The sequence below is a fragment of the Callithrix jacchus genome, chromosome 17, assembly GCF_049354715.1.
Source record: "Callithrix jacchus isolate 240 chromosome 17, calJac240_pri, whole genome shotgun sequence".
Taxonomy (NCBI): Eukaryota; Metazoa; Chordata; class Mammalia; order Primates; family Cebidae; genus Callithrix; species Callithrix jacchus.
This window is the reverse complement of record NC_133518.1, coordinates 5407925-5422511: the sequence shown is the minus strand read 5'-3', so window position 1 is coordinate 5422511 and position 14587 is coordinate 5407925. Positions and strand designations below refer to the sequence as shown.

General features: G+C 52.8%; 1 protein-coding gene across 1 annotated transcript in view; it reads left to right on the top strand.

Moving 5' to 3' along the window:
* The window catches only part of LOC128931306 (uncharacterized), a 29741-nt gene continuing 15154 nt past the window's right edge, over positions 1-14587 (top strand). The window contains exon 1 of the mRNA XM_078355010.1: positions 1-10106. Coding sequence (XP_078211136.1) covers positions 1-4278 — 4278 coding nt within the window. The 3' untranslated portion in view covers positions 4279-10106. The remainder of the gene's footprint in view (positions 10107-14587) is intronic.

Genomic DNA, 14587 nt, shown 5'->3' with positions numbered 1-14587 from the left:
ATGAGTGAGACACGGCCACTGCCCTCAAGGAACTCGGAGTGCTGTGGGGGAGACAGACGTGGAAAGCAATGGCTGCAGGGCGAGAACTCGGAGTGCCCCGGGATAGACAGATGTGGAAAGAAATGGCTGCAGGGCGAGAACTCGGAGTGCCGCTGGGGAGACAGACGTGGAAAGAAATGGCTGCAGGGGGGAACTCGGAGTGCCGCTGGGGAGACAGACGTGGAAACAAATGGCTGCAGGGGGGAACTCGGAGTGCCGCTGGGGAGACAGACGTGGAAACAAATGGCTGCAGGGGGGAACTCGGAGTGCCGCGGGGGAGACAGACGTGTAGACAAACGGCTGCAGGGGGGGAACTCGGAGTCTCCGGGGGAGACAGACGTGGAAACAAACGGCTGCAGGGGGGGAACTCGGAGTCTCCGGGGGAGACAGACGTGGAAACAAACGGCTGCAGGGCGGGAACTCGGAGTCTCCGGGGGAGACAGACGTGGAAACAAACGGCTGCAGGGCGGGAACTCGGAGTCTCCGGGGGAGACAGACTTGGAAACAAACGGCTGCAGGGCGGGAACTCGGAGTCTCCGGGGGAGACAGAGGTGGAAACAAACGGCTGCAGGGCGGGAACTCGGAGTCTCCGGGGGAGACAGACTTGGAAACAAACGGCTGCAGGGGGGGAACTCGGAGTCTCCGGGGGAGACAGACTTGGAAACAAACGGCTGCAGGGGGGGAACTCGGAGTCTCCGGGGGAGACAGACGTGGAAACAAACGGCTGCAGGGAGGGAACTCGGAGTCTCCGGGGGAGACAGAGGTGGAAACAAACGGCTGCAGGGCGGGAACTCGGAGTCTCCGGAGGAGACAGACGTGGAAACAAACGGCTGCAGGGCGGGAACTCGGAGTCTCCGGGGGAGACAGAGGTGGAAACAAATGGCTGCAGGGCGGGAACTCGTAGTCTCCGGGGGAGACAGACTTGGAAACAAACGGCTGCAGGGGGGGAACTCGGAGTCTCCGGGGGAGACAGACGTGGAAACAAATGGCTGCAGGGCGGGAACTCGGAGTCTCCGGGGGAGACAGACTTGGAAACAAACGGCTGCAGGGCGGGAACTCGGAGTCTCCGGGGGAGACAGAGGTGGAAACAAACGGCTGCAGGGGGGGAACTCGGAGTCTCCGGGGGAGACAGAGGTGGAAACAAATGGCTGCAGGGCGGGAACTCGGAGTCTCCGGGGGAGACAGAGGTGGAAACAAACGGCTGCAGGGGGGGAACTCGGAGTCTCCGGGGGAGACAGACTTGGAAACAAACGGCTGCAGGGGGGGAACTCGGAGTCTCCCGGGGAGACAGACTTGGAAACAAACGGCTGCAGGGCGGGAACTCGGAGTCTCCCGGGGAGACAGACTTGGAAACAAACGGCTGCAGGGGGGGAACTCGGAGTCTCCGGGGGAGACAGAGGTGGAAACAAACGGCTGCAGGGGGGGAACTCGGAGTGCCCCGGGGGAGACAGAGGTGGAAACAAACGGCTGCAGGGCGGGAACTCGGAGTCTCCGGGGGAGACAGAGGTGGAAACAAACGGCTGCAGGGCGGGAACTCGGAGTCTCCGGGGGAGACAGACTTGGAAACAAACGGCTGCAGGGCGGGAACTCGGAGTCTCCCGGGGAGACAGACTTGGAAACAAACGGCTGCAGGGCGGGAACTCGGAGTCTCCCGGGGAGACAGACTTGGAAACAAACGGCTGCAGGGCGGGAACTCGGAGTCTCCGGGGGAGACAGACTTGGAAACAAACGGCTGCAGGGCGGGAACTCGGAGTCTCCCGGGGAGACAGACTTGGAAACAAACGGCTGCAGGGCGGGAACTCGGAGTCTCCCGGGGAGACAGACTTGGAAACAAACGGCTGCAGGGCGGGAACTCGGAGTCTCCGGGGGAGACAGAGGTGGAAACAAACGGCTGCAGGGGGGGAACTCGGAGTCTCCGGGGGAGACAGAGGTGGAAACAAACGGCTGCAGGGCGGGAACTCGGAGTGCCCCGGGGGAGACAGAGGTGGAAACAAACGGCTGCAGGGGGGGAACTCGGAGTCTCCGGGGGAGACAGACTTGGAAACAAACGGCTGCAGGGCGGGAACTCGGAGTCTCCGGGGGAGACAGAGGTGGAAACAAATGGCTGCAGGGCGGGAACTCGGAGTCTCCCGGGGAGACAGACTTGGAAACAAACGGCTGCAGGGCGGGAACTCGGAGTCTCCGTGGGAGACAGACTTGGAAACAAACGGCTGCAGGGGGGGAACTCGGAGTCTCCGGGGGAGACAGACGTGGAAACAAACGGCTGCAGGGCGGGAACTCGGAGTCTCCGGGGGAGACAGACTTGGAAACAAACGGCTGCAGGGCGGGAACTCGGAGTCTCCGGGGGAGACAGACGTGGAAACAAACGGCTGCAGGGCGGGAACTCGGAGTCTCCGGGGGAGACAGACTTGGAAACAAATGGCTGCAGGGCGGGAACTCGGAGTCTCCGGGGGAGACAGACTTGGAAACAAACGGCTGCAGGGCGGGAACTCGGAGTCTCCGGGGGAGACAGACTTGGAAACAAATGGCTGCAGGGCGGGAACTCGGAGTCTCCGGGGGAGACAGACGTGGAAACAAACGGCTGCAGGGCGGGAACTCGGAGTCTCCGGGGGAGACAGACTTGGAAACAAACGGCTGCAGGGCGGGAACTCGGAGTCTCCGGGGGAGACAGACGTGGAAACAAACGGCTGCAGGGCGGGAACTCGGAGTCTCCGGGGGAGACAGACTTGGAAACAAACGGCTGCAGGGCGGGAACTCGGAGTCTCCGGGGGAGACAGACGTGGAAACAAACGGCTGCAGGGCGGGAACTCGGAGTCTCCGGGGGAGACAGACTTGGAAACAAACGGCTGCAGGGCGGGAACTCGGAGTCTCCGGGGGAGACAGAGGTGGAAACAAACGGCTGCAGGGCGGGAACTCGGAGTCTCCCGGGGAGACAGACTTGGAAACAAACGGCTGCAGGGCGGGAACTCGGAGTCTCCGGGGGAGACAGAGGTGGAAACAAACGGCTGCAGGGCGGGAACTCGGAGTCTCCGGGGGAGACAGACTTGGAAACAAACGGCTGCAGGGCGGGAACTCGGAGTCTCCGGGGGAGACAGACTTGGAAACAAACGGCTGCAGGGCGGGAACTCGGAGTCTCCCGGGGAGACAGACTTGGAAACAAACGGCTGCAGGGGGGGAACTCGGAGTCTCCCGGGGAGACAGACTTGGAAACAAACGGCTGCAGGGGGGGAACTCGGAGTGCCCCGGGGGAGACAGAGGTGGAAACAAACGGCTGCAGGGGGGGAACTCGGAGTGCCCCGGGGGAGACAGAGGTGGAAACAAACGGCTGCAGGGCGGGAACTCGGAGTCTCCGGGGGAGACAGACTTGGAAACAAACGGCTGCAGGGGGGGAACTCGGAGTCTCCGGGGGAGACAGACTTGGAAACAAACGGCTGCAGGGCGGGAACTCGGAGTCTCCGGGGGAGACAGACTTGGAAACAAACGGCTGCAGGGCGGGAACTCGGAGTCTCCCGGGGAGACAGACTTGGAAACAAATGGCTGCAGGGGGGGAACTCGGAGTCTCCCGGGGAGACAGACTTGGAAACAAACGGCTGCAGGGGGGGAACTCGGAGTGCCCCGGGGGAGACAGAGGTGGAAACAAACGGCTGCAGGGGGGGAACTCGGAGTGCCCCAGGGGAGACAGAGGTGGAAACAAACGGCTGCAGGGCGGGAACTCGGAGTCTCCGGGGGAGACAGAGGTGGAAACAAACGGCTGCAGGGCGGGAACTCGGAGTCTCCGGGGGAGACAGACTTGGAAACAAAGGGCTGCAGGGGGGGAACTCGGAGTCTCCCGGGGAGACAGACTTGGAAACAAACGGCTGCAGGGGGGGAACTCGGAGTGCCCCGGGGGAGACAGAGGTGGAAACAAACGGCTGCAGGGGGGGAACTCGGAGTGCCCCGGGGGAGACAGAGGTGGAAACAAACGGCTGCAGGGCGGGAACTCGGAGTCTCCGGGGGAGACAGAGGTGGAAACAAATGGCTGCAGGGCGGGAACTCGGAGTCTCCGGGGGAGACAGACGTGGAAACAAATGGCTGCAGGGCGGGAACTCGGAGTCTCCGGGGGAGACAGACGTGGAAACAAATGGCTGCAGGGCGGGACCACAGGATGACTCAGAAATACCTGCGTCTGACTTACAGACAAAGTGCACAAGAGGGAGGGCCACTCCTTTTGGGTGGGGACAGGGGATGTATGGGGACTAGAGGTGCCTACTGGCTCTGAAATAAGCCTGCTTTAACGGGACTCTCCCTCGCTTACGTTCACACAGCGTGACAACGAGCAAGTCTCTTAATGTCTCCTGATCTCAGTTTCCTCAGTTATTAAAAAGAAAATGTTTGGAGCTTACCACAGAACGAAAAGATGTGAAAAGTCATGGGTTGTGCCGAGTATGAGGAGATAGTTAGCCAGCTCTCATTTGTAAAAACAGCGAATAGGACACTGGAAATTTTGGAGGCTGACAGGCTGCTCCTTCTCCTGCATCCTGTGTTATGAAATGTTCCTTAGCCCAGGAAAGGACTGTGGGCGCCTCGCAGGGAAAGGAGAGTGAATTCACAGTTACAGCCCACTCCTGTCTTCTGTCTCCTCTTTCCTTCCCACCAGAAGTATCCACTGGGTTGATGTGGCACGGCGTCAGTTCTAGAGATGAACCAAGTACCTTGTTTTTGGGGGACTTTGCATGGTTGTCAAGATGGGAAGGAAGCAAGGGCAGCCTGGGAGAGCTAGGGACCACAGGAGCCTGGAGACAGATCACCTGACTTTCTGTTCTCCCATTGACCAGACCAGAAACCTTCCCTGTCTCCACTGCGGGCTCACTCATAGAGTGGCCTCTGGTGAGCCACGGGTCTCTCAGGGCTGTAAAACCAGACTCTTCCCCTCCTGACATGTCTGGGCCATGGAGAAAATGAAACAAGACATGCTCAGAAAGAACCCAAGTCTTCTAGAATAAAGGGTGTGGGAGAGATGTAATATCATCTAGTCAGGTTTATACTATTCAAAGTAATCAAGTACTTAATGCATTATATGGTTATGAGTCCTGTTAACCAAGTTTATTATCGCCAGCTATTGTAGTAGAAAGCTCTGGACTTTATCGTGGGAAACTGCAGGTATTGTTTCCTGAATTAGAGCCACTTGAAAATTAAATCGCTTGGATTCATAGCGAGTGCCTAGGAGGCCACCCCTATGAAGCCACCCCTCTCATTGACAAGGCCAGCTTCTCAGTGGCCAAAACTTCATAGGGCCAGCCTTCCCCTCCTAGGCGAGAAGTTGGCTGCAAGGTGAAACAGTCGCTATAGTCCAGTGGTTCCAAGCCCAGACTTGGGAGCAGCATTCAAATCCCAGCCCTGCTACTTTTTTTTTTTTTTTTTTGAGATGGTGTCTTTCTCTGTCACCCAGGCTGGAGTGCAGTGGTGCCATCTCAGCTCACTGCACCCTCTGCCTCCCAGGTTCAAGCACTTCCCCTGCCTCAGGCTCCCAAGTAGCTGGGACTACAGGTGCGCACCACCACACCCAGCCAATTTTTGTATTTTCAGTAGAGATGGGGTTTCACCATGTTGGCCAGGCTAGTCTCAAACTCCTGACCTCGTGATCTGCCCATCTCAGCCTCCCACAGTGCTGGGATTACAAGCGTGAGCCACCGCACCCGGTGCTGCTACTTTTTAGCTGTGTGGGAACTTAACCTCTCTGTGGTTCTGCTTCCTCATTGCACAGCAGGGGTGACAATGGTACCGACCCTGCTGAATTGTAACTGAGTCCATTTGAAGCACTTGACCCTGTGCTCAGAGATCCTCTACCTGCTCTGTCCAGCCACTGCTCCTCCAGTCACCTCTGTCCCCTTCTCTAAAGCCAGGACAGACACCTGTGAAATCTCCTAAGCACTGGGAATTGGACTCTAAGGACATATTGTCTTTGGAGAAACACTTCTTAGCTTCTCCCACATAGCGACTTTCAGCTTCCCCCAGGCTGCAGAAGGATATTTATCTTGTCAGCAAAGATACCCATGCACGCAGCTGTACCCCACATGCACCCCTGTGTGTATAAGTGTATGAAAGAACACTTTTATGTAGCGCCTGTGTCAAGTACTTTTCCAAATGCTCCATGAATATTAACAAACGCAGTCCTCACAACAGCGATGTGAAGTGGATGCTGTTAATCATCCTCATTTTAAATTTAAGAGATGGAAGCAGGGAAGGACTAAATGGCTGAGTCAGGATTCTGATACTGTGTGTGTGCGTGTATTTTAACAAAAGGATCCCGAAATAATACTTATCCTTAGCAAGTGCAGTGTACACTATGTTCTATTCTGTTCCATCCAATTTTTAAAAATGCATTTCTCCTATGTGCCAATTTGGATTTTGTTTTACTAATCTGGGCTCCCGACCCACTGATGACTCCAAAGCCACAGTTTGAAAGGCAGGGTAGTGAGAGGAAAACTTCCGAGGAAAAGAAATGGCAGATTTCCTCCGTGTGGCCTGTGTTCAAAGGTGGGTGGAGCTCTAGCCGGGAGTGTTGGTGGGGCTCTGAGATGGATCAGAAGGTGCTTCCTGTTTTCAGATGTGAGATTCTAAAGAAAATAGGCCCAGACCCTCAGAGCTGGTTGAGGGGGCAAAGGCTACAGATGGGGCCAGGCTTGCATTCCTGGTTGGGCAGATGCTGCTGATAAACCTTCGGAAGAGGCCTGGCTGCCGGCACGTGCTGGTTGTTATCTTATCCTTTTCCAGAGTGAAATCAGGAAAGGCCTTGTAAGCTGGAGCCCCTGACTGGAGCTAGGACTCAGGGCTCAGGGCTGCTTGCTGTGCCTGGGGGCCTCTTTCGGCCTGGACTGGTATTCTATCAGTAGTATTCTATGCTTAACTTTTTAAGACATTTTTCTATTTACCAAGTTATTTTATGCTCAGAAGAGCTGAATTTGGCAAGCGTAGGTTCCATTCCATTCTACAGGTGGGGAGAAGAGGCCGAGAGATGCTTGGTGACTTGGTCCAGGCTGTAGGAGACTGGAAGGCACCTCCAGACATCCAGTTCTAGTTATCTCTGCTGCAGATGGTGCGGTAGATTATGTGATTAGCCTTGGAGACGTTTAAGGAGGAGACACGAACAGGAGGCCACTTTACCTGTCTGGGGTTTGTCATCTGGCTCCTCTGTTCTTCAGCTTCAGTTGCCCCTGGCAAAATACAGTAGGGTTGATTGAGGCCCACCCTGGGATATTCTAACTTGAGGCCAAAGGAAAGAGGAATGAGCTGATATCTCTGTTGATTCCCTAGTGGGAAATGGGTTTAAATAGGTACGTTTGATATCTGTCTTGAGTTCTCCAGTGGGGAATGGGCTTACGTTGCAGTCGGCCAGAGAGAAGTTAAATCAAAGACTGGGAGGCCAGGAAAGATGGAAACCGAGGGAAACTGAGCTTTTAGAAGGCCCTCCATCTCTGCGGAATAAGTTAGCTAAGTCAGTGTGCCAGTGAGTCGGGAGGTGGGGCAAGCTCAGCTCTGGAGGCTCAGCCAGCTCTGGGTGGTGCTGAGCGAAACTTACCCCTGCATATCCTGCACTGGTGCTGGGAACAAGGGGTTGGGTACCCCTGGACTCACCCATTGGAAGCATTTCTCCCATGTCCCTATTCTGAGTGGCCTGCAGCTGTCTTTCCCAGCAGCTGTCCCCTGAGCCGACTTGGGTTTCTTGTGGGCACAAGGAGTGCTCTGACACCCACTCTCCACATCCTGTATTGAGAAAGCCAGGTTCTTACCCAACAAGGGCCTCTCCTCCCCTCCTCAGTCCCGGGGTTTCTTTTAATAAAATAAAAAGTGAGAAAAATATTTTTCAGAGCTTCAGTTGCTCCTGGAAAAGTCTAGCTTCCTCCCACTGGGAGTGAGCCTTCAAGGACCATCTATCCATTGATCAATGAAAAATATTTATTGAGCAGGAGCCACTTCACGCATTGTATTATGTGTATCCTGAGACTCCACAGTCTGGTCCCCAAATACCCGTCCAGCCTCATTTGGTTGTGAGGAATAATCAAGCTCATAAATAGGAAGCATTCCCACCGTGTCCATAGTAAACACAGAGTAAATGCTTCTAGAATTATTGTTACTTCCCAACACGCACCTTGACCTAGTCTAGGGACCCCAGCCATCTCCCATCTCCTTCCTGTGACTCCCTCTGGAATGCCCAGCCTCCTCCTCTCATGCTGTGTGGCCATGCTGTGGCCTCCCCTGGGGCCTCCCTGGCTCCCCACTCAACGCTGTCCTCATCCCAGGCTGCCTCTGATGGGAGGATGGCTTTGTTGGTTTGCTTTTGTCAGTATCCATTCTCTAGGTTAGGGTTTCCTTGAGGGCAGGGCCCACCTCTCTGTTCAGTCTCTAGCACTGTCATGCTCAGGACATTTCTAGGGAATAACTGGCTAACCTATGCCTACAGCTTCACCATGGAGGGGGTTATCTGTGGGCTGGGGGTGCGTAACCGAGGCTTTCTGGAAGAGGTGGCATTCGAGCTCAGCCTTAACATGGTGTCCACCTTCCTTCTCCGGGAAGATTTGGATTTATAGGCATCTGGGGGAGAGGGAAGGGGAAAGACATAGCCAGAGCAGGAATGCCTAAGGTCTTTCGGGAAATATTGCAAAACTCAGTCAGGTTGAACTAGAAAACTGCCACATGGAGCCGTAGAAGATGACATTTGAAAGATGAGTGGGGACATGCTGCTGTGGGCCCTGGGTGCCAAGCCCTGGAGGTAGACCCTTCTGTAGTAGGCAGGGGAGGGACGACCCCTGAGGATTTCTGAGCAGGAGAGTCACTTGATGAAAACAGCTATTAAGCTGTGGTCAATGGAGAGGAAGTTGGCTTCAATTTTAAAGCCCAAGGACAGAGTCCTAAATGTCCTCTTATCACCCATTTCAAGTGCTTCTTGGTGTCTAACCTAAATCAGTCCTGCTGCAATCAAAGTCCAGTTCATCTCACGGGAGTCAGAAAACTGCTGGACAGGGCTGTGGTTCTCCTATTTCTGCCAGAGAGAACCCACATATCTTGGTGTGGAGCAAGACTGTGGGTCAGGGTTCTGAGCCAAGCTGGCAGAGCTCTGGGGCACGTGAGGGCACTGAGGCCTGTGTTGATACCTCTAGGGGTTGGGTTTAGAGCAGTTGAAGCCCCTGTGGAATGAGAACCCCTGGACCTGTCCCTGAGGTACTATTCCCTCCTCCCCAGTGCCGGCATACGTGCTGTCCCTGTTAAAAGCTTGTCGGCTTCCATACTGGCATCTCTGCTGCCCTGTGCCATTGTGGAGGTAGGAGATGAGGTGGATAAAGGTCTCTGAGGCGGGGAGATAAGGACCTAGAAGAAAAACAAGCTTGATTCAGGGAAGGGCACAGGAGAAGAAGTTAAGGAGAGTTCTCCTATTTTCTTTTTTTTTTTTTTTTAAGAGATGGAGTTTCACCATCTTGGCCAGGCTGGTCTTGAACTTCTGACCTCGTGATCCACCTTCCTCAACCTCCCAAAGTGCTGGGATTACAGGCATGAGCCACTGTGCCCGGCTGCTTCTGCTATTTTCACCCCAGCTTGGTTGGGGTACCCGTCTGACACCTGTGAGGTCTGCCAGGAGCTACAGAGGCAGCAGGTGTCTGTCTGTTCCCCTCCAGTCTCCTTGGTTAGACCATCCCCGGGCCAGGGGGAGTGGTGGCTGGTTAGGGTCAGTCTTGTCCTTCCAAGGTCCTTCTCTGCGTTTGCTGTTAGCCAGTCACTCCGCTGTCATCTGAAGGGTTATTGGATGGAATTCCAAGGACCTCGGTCTCTAAAGAAGAAAGCTTTTCTTGAACAGGAAATTTGTTTCTCCCCTGGGTTCACAGGGCAAGTGGAACATTCCATTTAAAGGGTGAAACAGGAACAGGTGAGCTACAGTGCAGACAACAAGACCTAGACACAGGTGAGGGGAGTGGCTGAGCCACTCACTCTGCCCACCTCTGCCTCTGCCATCTTCTTAACCTCTTGCTTCCTGTCCCCTGATCCCAAAATGCTAGGATGACAGGATATGGATATGGGACTCCTAAAGAAGCCAGGTAAGAGGGCATCCCTCAGAAGACCTTGTCCCTCCCCATCTGGGGACCCTCACTTTCCCACCCACCAGTGCTGCTGTGTCCCACAATTCTGGGGGCACCATTCATATTGTGCTATATGGGAATATTACCCCCTGGAGTTGTGCGGAGGCCAGGAAGTCTGTGCCAGCAGATAAGTAGGAGGGCAGAATCGGACACTTTTCTGTATTCTAGGCAAACAGTAGACACCTTTCCAGGAAGCTCAGGGGAGGGAGCTGCCTGTAAGAGAATCCCCTGGTGGATGCTCTGTGGGGTGGCTTGAACGGGTTTCTGCGTTTGCTGCTGCTTGCTTAATTAGACACCTACATGGTGCTCTCTGCTAATGACCATGTCTCCCAGGGAGATGACAGATAGATGGGTAGCTGCGAAAGTCAGGTGAAGCTCTCCGGGACAGCCACCTGAGGATGGGGGAATGGAGGTGGAGCATCATGTGATTTCCATGGGCTAATCTGGAATATAGACTGTCAAAGAGACCATTTTCTCCCCAGGACTGGGCAAAGAAGCAGTAGCCTCGAAATCTGATTCTGTCTTCAATAGTAACATCTTGTGTGAGCTCTGAACTCCTGGCTGTGGTTTGTGCTCTTGAGAAATGGAGAGGTCATCCCTATGTCCAGGGAATCACTGAGGCCAGATGAGCCCAGGAACGTGCATGTCTCTGGAGGCAGGCATCCTGGAGTGGAGGACAACCGGGTGTCTTTCCAGCACCCTGTATGTTAGGTTGAAAAGATGAGCCACGTGGGGAGGCCTGACTGCTGTGTGGAGTGCGTCAGGAAGATGGTGAGCTCCAACTGGACATATTTGTCAGGAAACATCCTGCGATTTGGAGCTGAGCTTTGGCTAAGGCCTGGGCAAAGTGGCTCACGCTTGTAATCTCAGTGCTTTGATGAGCTGAGGTGGAGGAACGTTTTAGGCCAGGAGTTCAAGACTGGCCTGGGTAACATAAGGCAACTGTCTTAAGAAATGAAGAAAAAGGAAGGAAGGAAGTGGGGGAGGGAGAGAGGGAGAAAGAAAGGAGGAAGGGAGATCAAAGAAAAAAGTAAAAAAGGGAAAGAGAAAAAGAAAGCAAGAGAGAAAGAGAAAGAGCAAGGGAGAGAAAAAGAGAAGAAAGAAAGAAAAATAAAAATTAAAAAGAAAGAAAATAGGGAGACAGGGCACGGTGGCTCACGCCTGTTACCCCAGCACTTTGGGAGAAGGTGGGTGGATCATGAGGTCAGCAGTTCAAGGCCAGCTTGACCAACATGGTGAAATTCTGGCTCTACTAAAAATACAAAAATCAGCTGGGCATGGTGGTGCGTGCCTGTAATCCCAGCTACTCAGGAGGCTGAGGCAGGAGAATTGCTTGAACCCAGGACACCCAGCCTGGGTGACAGAGTGAGGCTCTGTCTCAAAAAAAGAAAAGGAAAGGAAGTGGGCTAAGGGCCTTGGTTCAGATGCTCTGGAACTTCTCAGGGAGTGCACTAGAAGCAAATTGATTTCTGCCGATGACTCGGGAAGTGGCTGCACTTTGATGTTTGTGATTCTTCTGTGCCTGCCCCCAGCACACTCTAGCCCATCTTTGTAGAACTGGGATTGTTGGGTTATGGGGAAAGAGGCCTTGTGGTCCTCACCTGGATGAGCCAGCCAAATATTACCAAAAGCAGAGCTGCAGAGACAAGGTGCCAGGACCCGGGTTAATGTGTTTGTGCTGCCCAAACAATGCCATGCTTCATAGGCTCCTGAGCACCCCAGCCCTGTGGTAAGGCCTGGAGCCAGGCCCGAGCAAGGGCAGGTTGTAGGAAAGCATAGCCTGTGTGCTGCTTGTGAGCCAGAAAGGTGCCACTCTGCCCTTGAGTGTTTCCGGGATGCTTTGAACGGTCTTTGCTCTTGTTTCCTCTATCCCGGGAAGGCCTGAACACCTCCAGGGGGTGGAATCTGGAACGGGACTATAGGATTGCTGTGTGCTGTTTATCTCTACCATGCTTCTGATGGAAATAAGCATTTCTGCACATTTCAGGGACGGAGTGAGGTCGGCGGAGATGATCAGCTATCATGGAAACCTGGGACTGTAGGGGAAAGACCAAGTTTTGAAGCTGAGCCGATGTAACTGAATTTTGGCTGTGTCACTGGCTAGCTGTGTGGTGCTGGGCAAGTTAGCTAACTCTTCTAAGCATGAGTTGCTTGTGCTGTAAGATGGGAATACCACCACCCATCTCCAGAGTTCCTGTGGGAATTCAATGAGACAATATGTCTAAATTATCTATCCAGTGTTAGGCACTAGCGTTTTGTCGTGTAGCACCAACTTAACGCCTACAGTAGGAAGGGTAAGAAGTGGGCTGAGACCAGAGGAAGCACTTTGGCTTGAGAGGTTCAGTTTAGATCTTAGGATGCATTTCCTGTGTTTAAGGACTTAGGGCCCATGTGGCCATGGGTGATTGTGAAGTTTCGTCCTCTAAAGAAATAAAATGGCTGGGCGCGGTGGCTCAAGCCTGTAATCCCAGGACTTTGGGAGGCCGAGGTGGGTGGATCATGAGGTCAAGAGATCAAGACCATCCAGGTCAAAATGGTGAAACCCCGTCTCTACTAAAGATACAAAAAATTAGCTAGGCATGGTGGTGTGTGCCTGTAATCCCAGCTACTCAGGAGGCTGAGGCAGGAGAATTGCCTGAACCCAGGAGGCGGAGGTTGCAGTGAGCCGAGATCACGCCATTGTACTCCAGCCTGGGTAACGAGAGTGAAACTCTATCTCAAAAAAAAAAGAAAAGAAATAAAATTATTCCCTTCAGAGTGTAACCTTAGGGCTTTCATATTGAGAAGTAGAAAAAGGAGTGATATTCAGCTTTCTTCAATAAACATTTTTGAGCAAAGGTACTTTCAGTTCCAAAGAGTTGATGATTTTGGGTGTTTAAAAACCCTTTGAACGTCTTGGAAGAAAGAAGTATTGAAAACTGTATTATATTTGGCAGTTATCATTTGTATTTTTGTTACACACTCAAGAAGCCCTAATCTGCTTAGTTCTGGAGGTAGAAACAATGAGTAGAAGCAGGACTTTCTATCAGCACTCTTCAACAGTGGAGCAGGCTACCTTACAAAGTAGCAAGTGTGCTGTCCCCCAAGAGTGTGAGCGGCCCAGGGATAGTCATCTTTCATAGTTGTTGCAGAGGCCTCTTCCTACACCAGGTGGGAGGGCAGACTGCTTGATGCTGAGATCCCTCCAAAATGTGGGAGGCTCTCATTCTGGTATCACCAAAATCTCCCAGCTGAGGATAAGGGGTTTCCCTATACTGTATGCTAATGCTCTAGAGATTGGAATTAGGGCAAGTTCCTCCCCCAACCTGTACCACCACCAGAGGCCTTCTTCCTGACTTCCTTCTCCAAAGCAGAGCCTCTTTTCCTGCCTAATTGTCCTTTACTATAATTTCCGCCCCCAAAGTCTTTGAGATTTTGTGCACTCTTGCCCTGCTGCATGTCTCAGAACGAGCTTTTATTGTAGGTGAGTCTTTGCCCTGTGTTTCTAATCATCTCTAGCAGAATGAGCTTTTATTGTAGGTGAGTCTTTGCCCTGTGTTTCTAATCGTCTCTTGCAGGATGAGCTTTTATTGTAGGTGAGTCCTTGCCCTGTGTTTTTAATCATCTCTAGCAGAATGAGCTTTTATTGTAGGTGAGTCTTTGACCTGTGTTTCTAATCATCTCTAGCAGAATGAGCTTTTATTGTAGGTGAGTCTTTGCCCTGTGTTTCTAATCGTCTCTAGCAGGATGAGCTTTTATTGTAGGTGAGTCTTTGCCCTGTGTTTCTTTTTTTTTTTTTTTTTTTTTTAATTTTTTATTGGATTATAGGTTTTGGGGTACATGAGCAAAGCATGCAAGACAGTTGCGTAGGTACACACATGGCAGTGTGCTTTGCTTTTCTTCTCCCCTTCACCCACATTTGGCATTTCTCCCCAGGCTATATAGGTGGGTGATGAAAAATGAGAACACATGGACACAGAAAGGGGAGTGCCCTGTGTTTCTAATCGTCTCTAGCAGGATGAGGGTTTGACAATCAAGCAACTATTTATTGCATGCCTGCTATGCACAAGGCACTGGTATAGGAGCCGAGAGGGAAGGCAAGGAATTGTGATAGATAGTCCAATCCTTAAAGAGCTTCAGTCTCTCTTTTGGAAAGACTTTTTTGGAGTAAAAAGTCAGTTGAGTGTCAAGGTTGTGTGTAAATAACAGTTGAGTGGTAAAGACAGTAGCAGGAGTAGAAGAAGGGGAGGGATGATGGCCAGTAGGAGGCTGAGGTGCTTTGGTGAACTGGGCCAGTGGATTTCGGACCCGACTGCTGTTGGAATGAGAGACTGAGATAGGAGAGTAAAAGTTGACCTGGAGGTTATAAGCCTGTTTAACTGGGAGAGTTAACGTTGATATTGACAGAAGTAAGAGTCAAGTTAGATGGAGAGCCCCTTCATAATTGATTTTTTTTAACC